Raw genomic sequence first — 15,473 nt, forward strand, 5'->3', positions numbered from 1 at the left:
TCTTCACCTCTGTCCCTGTGTCACTCCCAATCATCTCTCCTCTCTCCCTCTGATCAGTCAGAAAAGCCACATGAGATAGAGGGAGAAGGACGCCATTTCTATTTTAGGAAAGTGTGAGTGAAAGGCAGTCCATGATTCTTGATGGGTTAGACACATTAAGGACTATCTTAACCGTTCATGTAAATATGAAGTTTAATGAGGTTTTGGATGCTTATTTCACTCTGTTCTCTAATGAAGCTTTGTTGCTTTTTATTTTCCATTGTTTTCTATTGACTGTTTGTAATTGTATTAGAAGATGAATAGTATGAATTTGTTGCATATTTTCCACTGTTCTCTGAGTGTTAGTTGTTGCTTATTCTCCCATTGTTCCCCAATACGTTTTTGTTGCTTATTCTTCATCATTCTCCAATAGGCTTTTGTTGCTTAATATTTCCCATTGTTCTGTCACACTGTTTCACAGGAGAAGATGAAGAGTAAGAATAAGCTGGTTCCCAGGCTGTTGGGGATAACCAAAGAGTCAGTGATGAGGGTGGAGGAGAAGACCAAAGACGTGGTGCAGGAGTGGCCCCTCACCACTGTAAAGAGATGGGCCGCCTCGCCCAAGAGCTTCACCCTGGTGAGAACCCCAGCGTGTGTGTGTGTGTGTGTGTGTGTCTGGTAAGACTCCCTTCCTCAGTGCTGCCACCTCCACTTCCTATAGTCCACTAGAAGACTGACAGTGTCCACAGAGACCTCTTGTATATTTTATATGCAAACACCAATCCATTATCTGCTCTCTAACATGTATGTCCTTTGTGCTCTATTTCTTAGGTAGATTACACATAGATTGACTCTCAGTAAATGAAATGTTCATCTGAATGTTTCTCTTCTCATAAACAATTTGTATGAACACTATTCTCTTCACTCATTCAATTGTTTAACTTAATTTATTGAACAAACCCCCTTTGTCTTGCCTGCCAATGACTGTCCTTTGTGACTTTACTAAGAGTCAGTGACTAAAGAAATGCCTAATCTAGAAGATCTCTTTTTGTAGACATGCAGTCTTTACCAACACTCAATTGAATTAATCCTCTCTGTGTTGGTACAGTTCAGGAATGTTCCCTCTGTGTCCCAAATAGAACCATATTCCCTTTAAAGTGCTCTACCTTTGACCGGAGGGAATAGGGTGCCATTTGGCATGCAGCCTCTGTACCTTGATACTGAGGAAGCTGTTGAAGTTAAGCTGTACCATTTGGTGAATGCTTTTAAATATATTCATAGAATTTTATTCAACCAATCATGCGTATTCCTTTGTGGAGATCCTTTCATCCATTTTCAAACCCCTATTGGCAGGGTCAGATCAGTTTCATATTCTAAAAGATGATGTCCAGAAATATGACAGTAAGAAATATAGAAGGATATTCTATGGAATGTCTCCTGATATTTAACGTCCGAAGTGATTTTCTTCTTTCCCCACACAGTTTCTTCCATGCAAAGTGTGCCTTTTATACGACAATAACTGTAATTGGTTTAATCTGACAGTGGCTACAGCCTGCTAACAGTTTGATGTCTAGCCTCCAGCAGCACAATGTCTGGCGTCTGTTATAACAAACTTATTCCATACGTTCACATTAATCCCCACACACTGAGCCAAGTCCTCTATGTAAACAAATGACAAGTGAAGCCACTGCAGTGGTTGGGATCTTGCTCTGAATATTATTCCAGTAAGAGATGCTGTATACAGTTTGCCATTAGCTGGAGCATTTGTCATGAACCTCTGCGTGTTATTCCAGTGTGAGATGCAGCATTTGGCGTTGCTGGCCTGTGTTTGACTGTTGTAGGATTTGGTATGAAGCAGTGTGTGTTTGTTTCTGGTAGGGATGTGTAGGATTTGGTATCATCCTCTGTTTGTCTGTCTTGTAGGCTTTTGTAATAGTCCAGTATAAATGCTATATCTGGTATGGACCTCTGCTGTAGGATTTTGTAATAGTCCAGTATAAATGCTATATGTGTATGGACCTCTGCTGTAGGATTTTGTAATAGTCCAGTATAAATGCTATATGTGTATGGACCTCTGCTGTAGGATTTTGTAATAGTCCAGTATAAAATGCTATATGTGGTATGGACCTCTGCTGTAGGATTTTGTAATAGTCCAGTATAAATGCTATATGTGGTATGGACCTCTGCTGTAGGATTTTGTAATAGTCCAGTATAAATGCTATATGTGTATGGACCTCTGCTGTAGGATTTTGTAATAGTCCAGTATAAAATGCTATATGTGGTATGGACCTCTGCTGTAGGATTTTGTAATAGTCCAGTATAAAATGCTATATGTGGTATGGACCTCTGCTGTAGGATTTTGTAATAGTCCAGTATAAATGCTATATGTGGTATGGACCTCTGCTGTAGGATTTTGTAATAGTCCAGTATAAATGCTATATGTGGTATGGACCTCTGCTGTAGGATTTTGTAATAGTCCAGTATAAAATGCTATATGTGGTATGGACCTCTGCTGTAGGCTTTTGTAATAGTCCAGTATAAAATGCTATATGTGGTATGGACCTCTGCTGTAGGATTTTGTAATAGTCCAGTATAAAATGCTATATGTGGTATGGACCTCTGCTGTAGGATTTTGTAATAGTCCAGTATAAAATGCTATATGTGGTATGGACCTCTGCTGTAGGATTTTGTAATAGTCCAGTATAAAATGCTATATGGGGTATGGACCTCTGCTGTAGGATTTTGTAATAGTCCAGTATAAAATGCTATATGTGGTATGGACCTCTGCTGTAGGATTTTGTAATAGTCCAGTATAAAATGCTATATGTGGTATGGACCTCTGCTGTAGGATTTTGTAATAGTCCAGTATAAATGCTATATGTGTATGGACCTCTGCTGTAGGATTTTGTAATAGTCCAGTATAAATGCTATATGTGTATGGACCTCTGCTGTAGGATTTTGTAATAGTCCAGTATAAATGCTATATGTGGTATGGACCTCTGCTGTAGGATTTTGTAATCGTCCAGTATAAATGCTATATGTGGTATGGACCTCTGCTGTAGGATTTTGTAATAGTCCAGTATAAATGCTATATGTGTATGGACCTCTGCTGTAGGATTTTGTAATAGTCCAGTATAAATGCTATATGTGTATGGACCTCTGCTGTAGGATTTTGTAATAGTCCAGTATAAATGCTATATGTGTATGGACCTCTGCTGTAGGATTTTGTAATAGTCCAGTATAAATGCTATATTTGGTATGGACCTCTGCTGTAGGATTTTGTAATAGTCCAGTATAAATGCTATATGTGTATGGACCTCTGCTGTAGGATTTTGTAATAGTCCAGTATAAATGCTATATGTGGTATGGACCTCTGCTGTAGGATTTTGTAATAGTCCAGTATAAATGCTATATGTGGTATGGACCTCTGCTGTAGGATTTTGTAATAGTCCAGTATAAATGCTATATGTGGTATGGACCTCTGCTGTAGGATTTTGTAATAGTCCAGTATAAATGCTATATGTGTATGGACCTCTGCTGTAGGATTTTGTAATAGTCCAGTATAAATGCTATATGTGTATGGACCTCTGCTGTAGGATTTTGTAATAGTCCAGTATAAATGCTATATGTGTATGGACCTCTGCTGTAGGATTTTGTAATAGTCCAGTATAAATGCTATATGTGTATGGACCTCTGCTGTAGGATTTTGTAATAGTCCAGTATAAATGCTATATTTGGTATGGACCTCTGCTGTAGGATTTTGTAATAGTCCAGTATAAATGCTATATGTGTATGGACCTCTGCTGTAGGATTTTGTAATAGTCCAGTATAAATGCTATATGTGGTATGGACCTCTGCTGTAGGATTTTGTAATAGTCCAGTATAAATGCTATATGTGTATGGACCTCTGCTGTAGGATTTTGTAATAGTCCAGTATAAATGCTATATGTGGTATGGACCTCTGCTGTAGGATTTTGTAATAGTCCAGTATAAATGCTATATGTGGTATGGACCTCTGCTGTAGGATTTTGTAATAGTCCAGTATAAATGCTATATGTGGTATGGACCTCTGCTGTAGGATTTTGTAATAGTCCAGTATAAATGCTATATGTGGTATGGACCTCTGCTGTAGGATTTTGTAATAGTCCAGTATAAATGCTATATGTGTATGGACCTCTGCTGTAGGATTTTGTAATAGTCCAGTATAAATGCTATATGTGTATGGACCTCTGCTGTAGGATTTTGTAATAGTCCAGTATAAATGCTATATTTGGTATGGACCTCTGCTGTAGGATTTTGTAATAGTCCAGTATAAATGCTATATGTGTATGGACCTCTGCTGTAGGATTTTGTAATAGTCCAGTATAAATGCTATATGTGGTATGGACCTCTGCTGTAGGATTTTGGTAATAGTCCAGTATAAATGCTATATGTGTATGGACCTCTGCTGTAGGATTTTGTAATAGTCCAGTATAAATGCTATATGTGTATGGACCTCTGCTGTAGGATTTTGTAATAGTCCAGTATAAATGCTATATGTGTATGGACCTCTGCTGTAGGATTTTGTAATAGTCCAGTATAAATGCTATATGTGTATGGACCTCTGCTGTAGGATTTTGTAATAGTCCAGTATAAATGCTATATGTGTATGGACCTCTGCTGTAGGATTTTGTAATAGTCCAGTATAAATGCTATATGTGTATGGACCTCTGCTGTAGGATTTTGTAATAGTCCAGTATAAATGCTATATGTGTATGGACCTCTGCTGTAGGATTTTGTAATAGTCCAGTATAAATGCTATATGTGTATGGACCTCTGCTGTAGGATTTTGTAATAGTCCAGTATAAATGCTATATGTGTATGGACCTCTGCTGTAGGCTTTTGTAATAGTCCAGTATAAATGCTCTATGTGTATGGACCTCTGCTGTAGGATTTTGTAATAGTCCAGTATAAATGCTATATATGTATGGACCTCTGCTGTAGGATTTTGTAATAGTCCAGTATAAATGCTATATGTGTATGGACCTCTGCTGTAGGATTTTGTAATAGTCCAGTATAAATGCTATATGTGGTATGGACCTCTGCTGTAGGATTTTGTAATAGTCCAGTATAAATGCTATATGTGTATGGACCTCTGCTGTAGGATTTTGTAATAGTCCAGTATAAGTACTATATGTGTATGGACCTCTGCTGTAGGATTTTGTAATAGTCCAGTATAAATGCTATATGTGTATGGACCTCTGCTGTAGGATTTTGTAATAGTCCAGTATAAATGCTATATGTGTATGGACCTCTGCTGTAGGATTTTGTAATAGTCCAGTATAAATGCTATATGTGTATGGACCTCTGCTGTAGGATTTTGTAATAGTCCAGTATAAATGCTATATGTGTATGGACCTCTGCTGTAGGATTTTGTAATAGTCCAGTATAAATGCTATATGTGGTATGGACCTCTGCTGTAGGATTTTGTAATAGTCCAGTATAAATGCTATATGTGGTATGGACCTCTGCTGTAGGATTTTGTAATAGTCCAGTATAAATGCTATATGTGGTATGGACCTCTGCTGTAGGATTTTGTAATAGTCCAGTATAAATGCTATATGTGTATGGACCTCTGCTGTAGGATTTTGTAATAGTCCAGTATAAATGCTATATGTGTATGGACCTCTGCTGTAGGATTTTGTAATAGTCCAGTATAAATGCTATATGTGGTATGGACCTCTGCTGTAGGATGTTGTAATAGTCCAGTATAAATGCTATATGTGGTATGGACCTCTGCTGTAGGATTTTGTAATAGTCCAGTATAAATGCTATATGTGTATGGACCTCTGCTGTAGGATTTTGTAATAGTCCAGTATAAAATGCTATATGTGGTATGGACCTCTGCTGTAGGATTTTGTAATAGTCCAGTATAAATGCTATATGTGTATGGACCTCTGCTGTAGGATTTTGTAATAGTCCAGTATAAATGCTATATGTGTATGGACCTCTGCTGTAGGATTTTGTAATAGTCCAGTATAAATGCTATATGTGTATGGACCTCTGCTGTAGGATTTTGTAATAGTCCAGTATAAATGCTATATGTGGTATGGACCTCTGCTGTAGGATTTTGTAATAGTCCAGTATAAATGCTATATGTGTATGGACCTCTGCTGTAGGATTTTGTAATAGTCCAGTATAAATGCTATATGTGTATGGACCTCTGCTGTAGGATTTTGTAATAGTCCAGTATAAATGCTATATGTGGTATGGACCTCTGCTGGAGGATTTTGTAATAGTCCAGTATAAATGCTATATGTGTATGGACCTCTGCTGTAGGATTTTGTAATAGTCCAGTATAAATGCTATATGTGGTATGGACCTCTGCTGTAGGATTTTGTAATAGTCCAGTATAAATGCTATATGTGTATGGACCTCTGCTGTAGGATTTTGTAATAGTCCAGTATAAATGCTATATGTGTATGGACCTCTGCTGTAGGATTTTGTAATAGTCCAGTATAAATGCTATATGTGGTATGGACCTCTGCTGGAGGATTTTGTAATAGTCCAGTATAAATGCTATATGTGTATGGACCTCTGCTGTAGGATTTTGTAATAGTCCAGTATAAATGCTATATGTGTATGGACCTCTGCTGTAGGATTTTGTAATAGTCCAGTATAAAATGCTATATGTGGTATGGACCTCTGCTGTAGGATTTTGTAATAGTCCAGTATAAAATGCTATATGTGGTATGGACCTCTGCTGTAGGATTTTGTAATAGTCCAGTATAAAATGCTATATGTGGTATGGACCTCTGCTGTAGGATTTTGTAATAGTCCAGTATAAAATGCTATATGTGGTATGGACCTCTGCTGTAGGATTTTGTAATAGTCCAGTATAAATGCTATATGTGTATGGACCTCTGCTGTAGGATTTTGTAATAGTCCAGTATAAATGCTATATGTGTATGGACCTCTGCTGTAGGATTTTGTAATAGTCCAGTATAAATGGTATATGTGGTATGGACCTCTGCTGTAGGATTTTGTAATCGTCCAGTATAAATGCTATATGTGGTATGGACCTCTGCTGTAGGATTTTGTAATAGTCCAGTATAAATGCTATATGTGTATGGACCTCTGCTGTAGGATTTTGTAATAGTCCAGTATAAATGCTATATGTGTATGGACCTCTGCTGTAGGATTTTGTAATAGTCCAGTATAAATGCTATATGTGTATGGACCTCTGCTGTAGGATTTTGTAATAGTCCAGTATAAATGCTATATTTGGTATGGACCTCTGCTGTAGGATTTTGTAATAGTCCAGTATAAATGCTATATGTGTATGGACCTCTGCTGTAGGATTTTGTAATAGTCCAGTATAAATGCTATATGTGGTATGGACCTCTGCTGTAGGATTTTGTAATAGTCCAGTATAAATGCTATATGTGGTATGGACCTCTGCTGTAGGATTTTGTAATAGTCCAGTATAAATGCTATATGTGGTATGGACCTCTGCTGTAGGATTTTGTAATAGTCCAGTATAAATGCTATATGTGTATGGACCTCTGCTGTAGGATTTTGTAATAGTCCAGTATAAATGCTATATGTGTATGGACCTCTGCTGTAGGATTTTGTAATAGTCCAGTATAAATGCTATATGTGTATGGACCTCTGCTGTAGGATTTTGTAATAGTCCAGTATAAATGCTATATGTGTATGGACCTCTGCTGTAGGATTTTGTAATAGTCCAGTATAAATGCTATATTTGGTATGGACCTCTGCTGTAGGATTTTGTAATAGTCCAGTATAAATGCTATATGTGTATGGACCTCTGCTGTAGGATTTTGTAATAGTCCAGTATAAATGCTATATGTGGTATGGACCTCTGCTGTAGGATTTTGTAATAGTCCAGTATAAATGCTATATGTGTATGGACCTCTGCTGTAGGATTTTGTAATAGTCCAGTATAAATGCTATATGTGGTATGGACCTCTGCTGTAGGATTTTGTAATAGTCCAGTATAAATGCTATATGTGGTATGGACCTCTGCTGTAGGATTTTGTAATAGTCCAGTATAAATGCTATATGTGGTATGGACCTCTGCTGTAGGATTTTGTAATAGTCCAGTATAAATGCTATATGTGGTATGGACCTCTGCTGTAGGATTTTGTAATAGTCCAGTATAAATGCTATATGTGTATGGACCTCTGCTGTAGGATTTTGTAATAGTCCAGTATAAATGCTATATGTGTATGGACCTCTGCTGTAGGATTTTGTAATAGTCCAGTATAAATGCTATATTTGGTATGGACCTCTGCTGTAGGATTTTGTAATAGTCCAGTATAAATGCTATATGTGTATGGACCTCTGCTGTAGGATTTTGTAATAGTCCAGTATAAATGCTATATGTGCTATGGACCTCTGCTGTAGGATTTTGTAATAGTCCAGTATAAATGCTATATGTGTATGGACCTCTGCTGTAGGATTTTGTAATAGTCCAGTATAAATGCTATATGTGTATGGACCTCTGCTGTAGGATTTTGTAATAGTCCAGTATAAATGCTATATGTGTATGGACCTCTGCTGTAGGATTTTGTAATAGTCCAGTATAAATGCTATATGTGTATGGACCTCTGCTGTAGGATTTTGTAATAGTCCAGTATAAATGCTATATGTGTATGGACCTCTGCTGTAGGATTTTGTAATAGTCCAGTATAAATGCTATATGTGTATGGACCTCTGCTGTAGGATTTTGTAATAGTCCAGTATAAATGCTATATGTGTATGGACCTCTGCTGTAGGATTTTGTAATAGTCCAGTATAAATGCTATATGTGTATGGACCTCTGCTGTAGGATTTTGTAATAGTCCAGTATAAATGCTATATGTGTATGGACCTCTGCTGTAGGCTTTTGTAATAGTCCAGTATAAATGCTCTATGTGTATGGACCTCTGCTGTAGGATTTTGTAATAGTCCAGTATAAATGCTATATTTGGTATGGACCTCTGCTGTAGGATTTTGTAATAGTCCAGTATAAATGCTATATATGTATGGACCTCTGCTGTAGGATTTTGTAATAGTCCAGTATAAATGCTATATGTGGTATGGACCTCTGCTGTAGGATTTTGTAATAGTCCAGTATAAATGCTATATGTGGTATGGACCTCTGCTGTAGGATTTTGTAATAGTCCAGTATAAATGCTATATGTGTATGGACCTCTGCTGTAGGATTTTGTAATAGTCCAGTATAAATACTATATGTGTATGGACCTCTGCTGTAGGATTTTGTAATAGTCCAGTATAAATGCTATATGTGTATGGACCTCTGCTGTAGGATTTTGTAATAGTCCAGTATAAATGCTATATGTGTATGGACCTCTGCTGTAGGATTTTGTAATAGTCCAGTATAAATGCTATATGTGTATGGACCTCTGCTGTAGGATTTTGTAATAGTCCAGTATAAATGCTATATGTGTATGGACCTCTGCTGTAGGATTTTGTAATAGTCCAGTATAAATGCTATATGTGGTATGGACCTCTGCTGTAGGATTTTGTAATAGTCCAGTATAAATGCTATATGTGGTATGGACCTCTGCTGTAGGATTTTGTAATAGTCCAGTATAAATGCTATATGTGGTATGGACCTCTGCTGTAGGATTTTGTAATAGTCCAGTATAAATGCTATATGTGTATGGACCTCTGCTGTAGGATTTTGTAATAGTCCAGTATAAATGCTATATGTGTATGGACCTCTGCTGTAGGATTTTGTAATAGTCCAGTATAAATGCTATATGTGGTATGGACCTCTGCTGTAGGATGTTGTAATAGTCCAGTATAAATGCTATATGTGTATGGACCTCTGCTGTAGGATTTTGTAATAGTCCAGTATAAAATGCTATATGTGGTATGGACCTCTGCTGTAGGATTTTGTAATAGTCCAGTATAAATGCTATATGTGGTATGGACCTCTGCTGTAGGATTTTGTAATAGTCCAGTATAAATGCTATATGTGGTATGGACCTCTGCTGTAGGATTTTGTAATAGTCCAGTATAAATGCTATATGTGTATGGACCTCTGCTGTAGGATTTTGTAATAGTCCAGTATAAAATGCTATATGTGGTATGGACCTCTGCTGTAGGATTTTGTAATAGTCCAGTATAAATGCTATATGTGTATGGACCTCTGCTGTAGGATTTTGTAATAGTCCAGTATAAATGCTATATGTGTATGGACCTCTGCTGTAGGATTTTGTAATAGTCCAGTATAAATGCTATATGTGTATGGACCTCTGCTGTAGGATTTTGTAATAGTCCAGTATAAATGCTATATGTGGTATGGACCTCTGCTGTAGGATTTTGTAATAGTCCAGTATAAATGCTATATGTGTATGGACCTCTGCTGTAGGATTTTGTAATAGTCCAGTATAAATGCTATATGTGGTATGGACCTCTGCTGTAGGATTTTGTAATAGTCCAGTATAAATGCTATATGTGTATGGACCTCTGCTGTAGGATTTTGGGGAGTACCAGGAGAACTACTACTCAGTCCAGACCACTGAGGGAGAACAAATCTCTCAGCTCATCGCTGGATACATCGACATCATCCTCAAAAAGGTGAGTGTGGAAAACCCTTTCCCATCGTAGCTACATCTTCCTTGATCATTGATTATCGACTTGTTAAAGTGAGCGACACTGCTTCTAGAAAACATCAATACTCCCATGCATGTCCAAATAGTTATGCCTAAACTTACCTGCCAATCACAATATGTGTTGCCTTTTAGAGGTAGAATAGCCATTGTCACCTTTGATCCAAATGTCACTTTGGGAATTTCTCTCTCTTTCTCTCTGTCTCTGTAGAAGCAAAGTAAAGACCGTTTTGGTTTAGAAGGAGATGAAGAATCCACCATGCTGGAAGAATCCGTCTCCCCAAAGAAGTATGTGAACTGTAATATAATGCTCAGTAACACACAATAGTAGTGTCCTACAGACCAGGGTTGTGTTCATTAGGGCATGCAACAGAAAACATTTCAAAATGAAAAAGAGTGTTTATTATTGGAGAGGTCCAGGTAGTCTCGTCTGTTTTTGTCTGTTTTCTTCCGTTCAGTGGCTAATGAAGCCAACATGGCCTCAGTCCCATTTTATGTTCCAGCTATAATGTATAGATCTCATAAATACACCTGCCTGTACTCATGAACACTTCCCCTCAGTGAGGATAGTATTGTCCCTTAGGATCAACTTCCTCTGTTGGAGTTCCTCTGTTCTCTCCGTCCGGATAAACAACATTTTTATCTGGACTTCCCTAATTACACGCGTATTAGTCCCTTTATCTACATAGAGCTGTCGTTAAATAACGTAAGCTGTTTTCCTGTCTAGTCTCAATTGATGTTTCCTTTCCTGTACTGAGGGAATATTGGCCTTGGTAGTGTCCCAAATGGCTCCCTATGTAGTGCATTACTTTTGACCAGAACCCTATGTGCCCTGATCAAAAGTAGCACACTGATTAGGGAATAGGGTGCCATTTGAGACGCAGACCTTGTGTTGTTCCTTTATCTGGGCCAGTCAGTGTGGAGGATAGCATAGAGAGCCTAAGGGAAAACACAGGCATTAATTCTGCAAACTCACAGGAAACCAAACCTGGAAGGCTTCATCTGAAGAATAACAGTCTTGTTCCTGGAAGAACACAATGAAGGTTTGATGTCGGCCATGGTTCCTGTTAGCACCACACACATACAGTGGGGAGAACAAGTATTTGATACACTGACGATTTTGCAGGTTTTCCTACTTACAAAGCATGTAGAGGTCTGTAATTTTTATCATAGGTACACTTCAACTATGAGAGACGGAATCTAAAAAATCAAAAATCCAGAAAATCACATTGTATGATTTTTAAGTAATTAATTTGCATTTTATTGCATGACATAAGTATTTGATACATCAGAAAAGCAGAACTTAATATTTGGTACAGAAACCTTTGTTTGCAATTACAGAGATCATACGTTTCCTGTAGTTCTTGACTAGGTTTGCACACACTGCAGCAGGGATTTTGGCCCACTCCTCCCTACAGATCTTCTCCAGATCCTTCAGGTTTCGGGGCTGTCGCTGGGCAATACGGAGTTTCAGCTCCCTCCAAAGATTTTCTATTGGGTTCAGGTCTGGAGACTGGCTAGGCCACTCCAGGACCTTGAGATGCTTCTTACGGAGCCACTCCTTAGTTGCCATGGCTGTGTGCTTCGTGTCGTTGTCATGCTGGAAGACCCAGCCACGACCCATCTTCAATGCTCTTACTGAGGGAAGGAGGTTGTTGGCCAAGATCTCGCGATACATGGCCCCATCCATCCTCCCCTCAATACGGTGCAGTCGTCCTGTCCCCTTTGCAGAAAAGCATCCCCAAAGAATGATGTTTCCACCTCCATGCTTCACGGTTGGGATGGTGTTCTTGGGGTTGTACTCATACTTCTTCTTCCTCCAAACACGGCGAGTGGAGTTAGACCAAAAAGCTATATTTTTGTCTCATCAGACCACATGACCTTCTCCCATTCCTCCTCTGGATCATCCAGATGGTCATTGGCAAACTTCAGACAGGCCTGGACATGCACTGGCTTCAGCAGGGGGACCTTGCGTGCGCTGCAGGATTTTAATCCATGACGGCGTAGTGTGTTACTAATGGTTTTCTTTGAGACTGTGGTCCCAGCTCTCTTCAGGTCATTGACCAGGTCCTGCCGTGTAGTTCTGGGCTGATCCCTCACCTTCCTCATGATTATTGATGCCCCACGAGGTGAAATCTTGCATGGAGCCCCAGACCGAGGGTGATTGACCGTCATCTTGAACTTCTTCCATTTTCTAATAATTGCGCCAACAGTTGTTTCCTTCTCACCAAGCTGCTTGCCTATTGTCCTGTAGCCCATCCCAGCCTTGTGCAGGTCTACAATTTTATCCCTGATGTCCTTACACAGCTCTCTGGTCTTGGCCATTGTGGAGAGGTTGGAATCTGTTTTATTGAGTGTGTGGACAGGTGTCTTTTATACAGGTAACGAGTTCAAACAGGTGCAGTTAATACAGGTAATGAGTGGAGAACAGGAGGGCTTCTTAAAGAAAAACTAACAGGTCTGTGAGAGCCGGAATTCTTACTGGTTGGTAGGTGATCAAATACTTATGTCATGCAATAAAATGCAAATTAATTATTTAAAAATCATACAATGTGATTTTCTGGATTTTTGTTTTAGATTCCGTCTCTCACAGTTGAAGTGTACCTATGATAAAAATTACAGACCTCTACATGCTTTGTAAGTAGGAAAACCTGCAAAATCGGCAGTGTATCAAATACTTGTTCTCCCCACTGTACACAAACACACACACAGAGTCTGGCAAACAGACACCACCATCCTTCGATAGTTGGACCACCTGTGGATGGGAAAGGTGACGCTGTCACCTGAAATGCTATCGATAATTAAGTGATGAATATGAAGTATCACAGATGCGTTTTTTCTATGATCATGCACAGATCATAGTTAATTCATGTAGAATTTGTCTGTTTATCTGCGTGTTTCCAGGTCGACGATCCTGCAGCAGCAGTTTAACCGTGTGGGTCGTGTGGAGCATGGTTCTGTGGCTCTACCAGGGGTGATCAGGTCTGGCTCTATAGGAGCAGAGTCTCTCAGCATGGGCACCATGCCTTCTGCACAGCAACAGGTCATCATGGGACAGATGCACCGAGGACACATGCCACCACTGGTGAGAGCAGGAATGCAATATTACATGTTCTCTCTATCTCTCTATCTCTCTCTCTCTATCTCTCTCTCTCTCTATCTATCTCTCTATCTCTCTATCTATCTCTCTCTATCTCTCTATCTCTCTATCTCTCTCTCTATCTATCTCTCTCTATCTCTCTCGCACATCCTCTTTTTATATGTTTCTCTCTCTCATATCTCTATACGTGTTCAGTAGATATTGATCATGTCTGTGTGTTTATTCTCTCCAGAGCTCGGCCCAGCAGGCCCTGATGGGGACCATCAACACCAGTATGCAGGCAGTACAGCAGGCACAGGCTGATCTGGGAGAGGTGGACAACCTGCCTCCTCTGGGACAGGACATGGTGTGGACACACAGACACACACACACACTTGTCTCCACTGGGACAGGACATGGTGAGGTGGACATACAACAGCATACTGACCATCACACACGGACAAGCACACACACCACTCAGCTAATTTCATGCCCTATTAACTTATAATTAAGTTGTTAATACTCTTAAAGCTTCTGATCCAAATCTTTACATTTAAATTGTAATTTTCTGACGTTTGATTTTTATGCTTAATGGCATGTTTAATGTATGTACATAACACTCCTTAAAATAAATGTAACTACGTCTATGCTCACCCTAGTGCTCTTTCCTCAATGCCATTCTCCCTGCTTCAGCTCCTAGATCACCATTCATCCTTCAACTCCCATCCTGACTTTCTGATGTTTAATTGTTCTTATTTACTTGTATGTTCTGCAATTCAGCTTTTAGCTGCCAAGTACCACCTTCATGTAATAATTCTGATGAACCAGTACCATCTCTCTCCTCCAGGCGTCCAAGGTGTGGATCCAGAACAAGGTGGATGAGTCCAAACATGAGATCCACTCCCAGGTGGACGCCATCACCGCAGGAACAGCTTCTGTGGTCAACCTCACCGCTGGTACGTGGCTTTGGGATGACTCATGAAATGACATGTTCAATGGAAGAGCTGAATATTCCAGTGCTGTTGAAGTGACAGTAAAAAGGTTTTGAGTTTACATTTTTACAAGCAGTTTTTCTTCATTTTTATATCTTGCGGTTTTAAATTATTCACACTTGACATTTTTCAAGTTAACGATCTGGTTTTCATTACATGTAAATCTACAGTAATGGTGAACTGTTATCCATTATAATGTGTGCTAGTGGGCCAAGCGAGCTGGCAGTATTCTTCATATCATTGGTTTGGTGCCATGCTGAACCCAGCCAAGGGACAGTCGGTGCTTCAACCATCTGTTTCAATATAAGGGGACTTCCCTGCTCTGTTGTCCAGTAGCAATCAGAGAAGAGTGCTGATATAGGATCAGTTTGGCCTTTTAGGCCATCGTATAGTGATTAAGATGACATGGACCGGGGATCCTGATCCTGGACCAGCGCTCTGAGATGCTTTATACGGTCCCTGACCCTTTTCCCCTTTTATCTAAACGTCTGGTCATTTCCACCAGCAGCCTCATGTCTAAACAGAATGATCTAATGTGACATGCTGAGTTGACTGGCTGAGTGTAACATGGGTACATGTTTGTGACACATACTGGCTCACTGTACTGCGCCCTGTTAGGTACCCAGAGGACAAGCCAGAAGGGCTTGAGATGGTTAACTTGGCTCTCTTTATCTCTCTATCTCTGTCTCGCTTTTTCATTCTCCTTCTCTATCCTCTCTGCCTCTTTCCATCCCCACTCTCTTTCGCTTACTATACTCTATTCCCTCTCTCTCTCTCTGCTCTCTCTCTCTCTGCTCT

The 15,473-nt window shown here is 39.3% G+C and overlaps 1 protein-coding gene across 2 annotated transcripts in view; it reads left to right on the forward strand.

Annotated features, from left to right (window-relative positions):
• LOC139562757 (talin-2) overlaps positions 1 to 15,473 on the forward strand; it is a 132,008-nt gene that overhangs the window by 68,592 nt on the left and 47,943 nt on the right. For both annotated transcript variants that reach the window (XM_071380751.1, XM_071380750.1), the window contains exons 11-16: positions 461 to 616; positions 10,471 to 10,572; positions 10,816 to 10,892; positions 13,509 to 13,689; positions 13,937 to 14,050; positions 14,531 to 14,639. In XM_071380751.1, the coding sequence (XP_071236852.1) occupies positions 461 to 616; positions 10,471 to 10,572; positions 10,816 to 10,892; positions 13,509 to 13,689; positions 13,937 to 14,050; positions 14,531 to 14,639 (739 nt within the window). The remainder of the gene's footprint in view (positions 1 to 460; positions 617 to 10,470; positions 10,573 to 10,815; positions 10,893 to 13,508; positions 13,690 to 13,936; positions 14,051 to 14,530; positions 14,640 to 15,473) is intronic.

Source organism: Salvelinus alpinus, chromosome 33, assembly GCF_045679555.1.
Source record: "Salvelinus alpinus chromosome 33, SLU_Salpinus.1, whole genome shotgun sequence".
Taxonomy (NCBI): domain Eukaryota; kingdom Metazoa; phylum Chordata; class Actinopteri; order Salmoniformes; family Salmonidae; genus Salvelinus; species Salvelinus alpinus.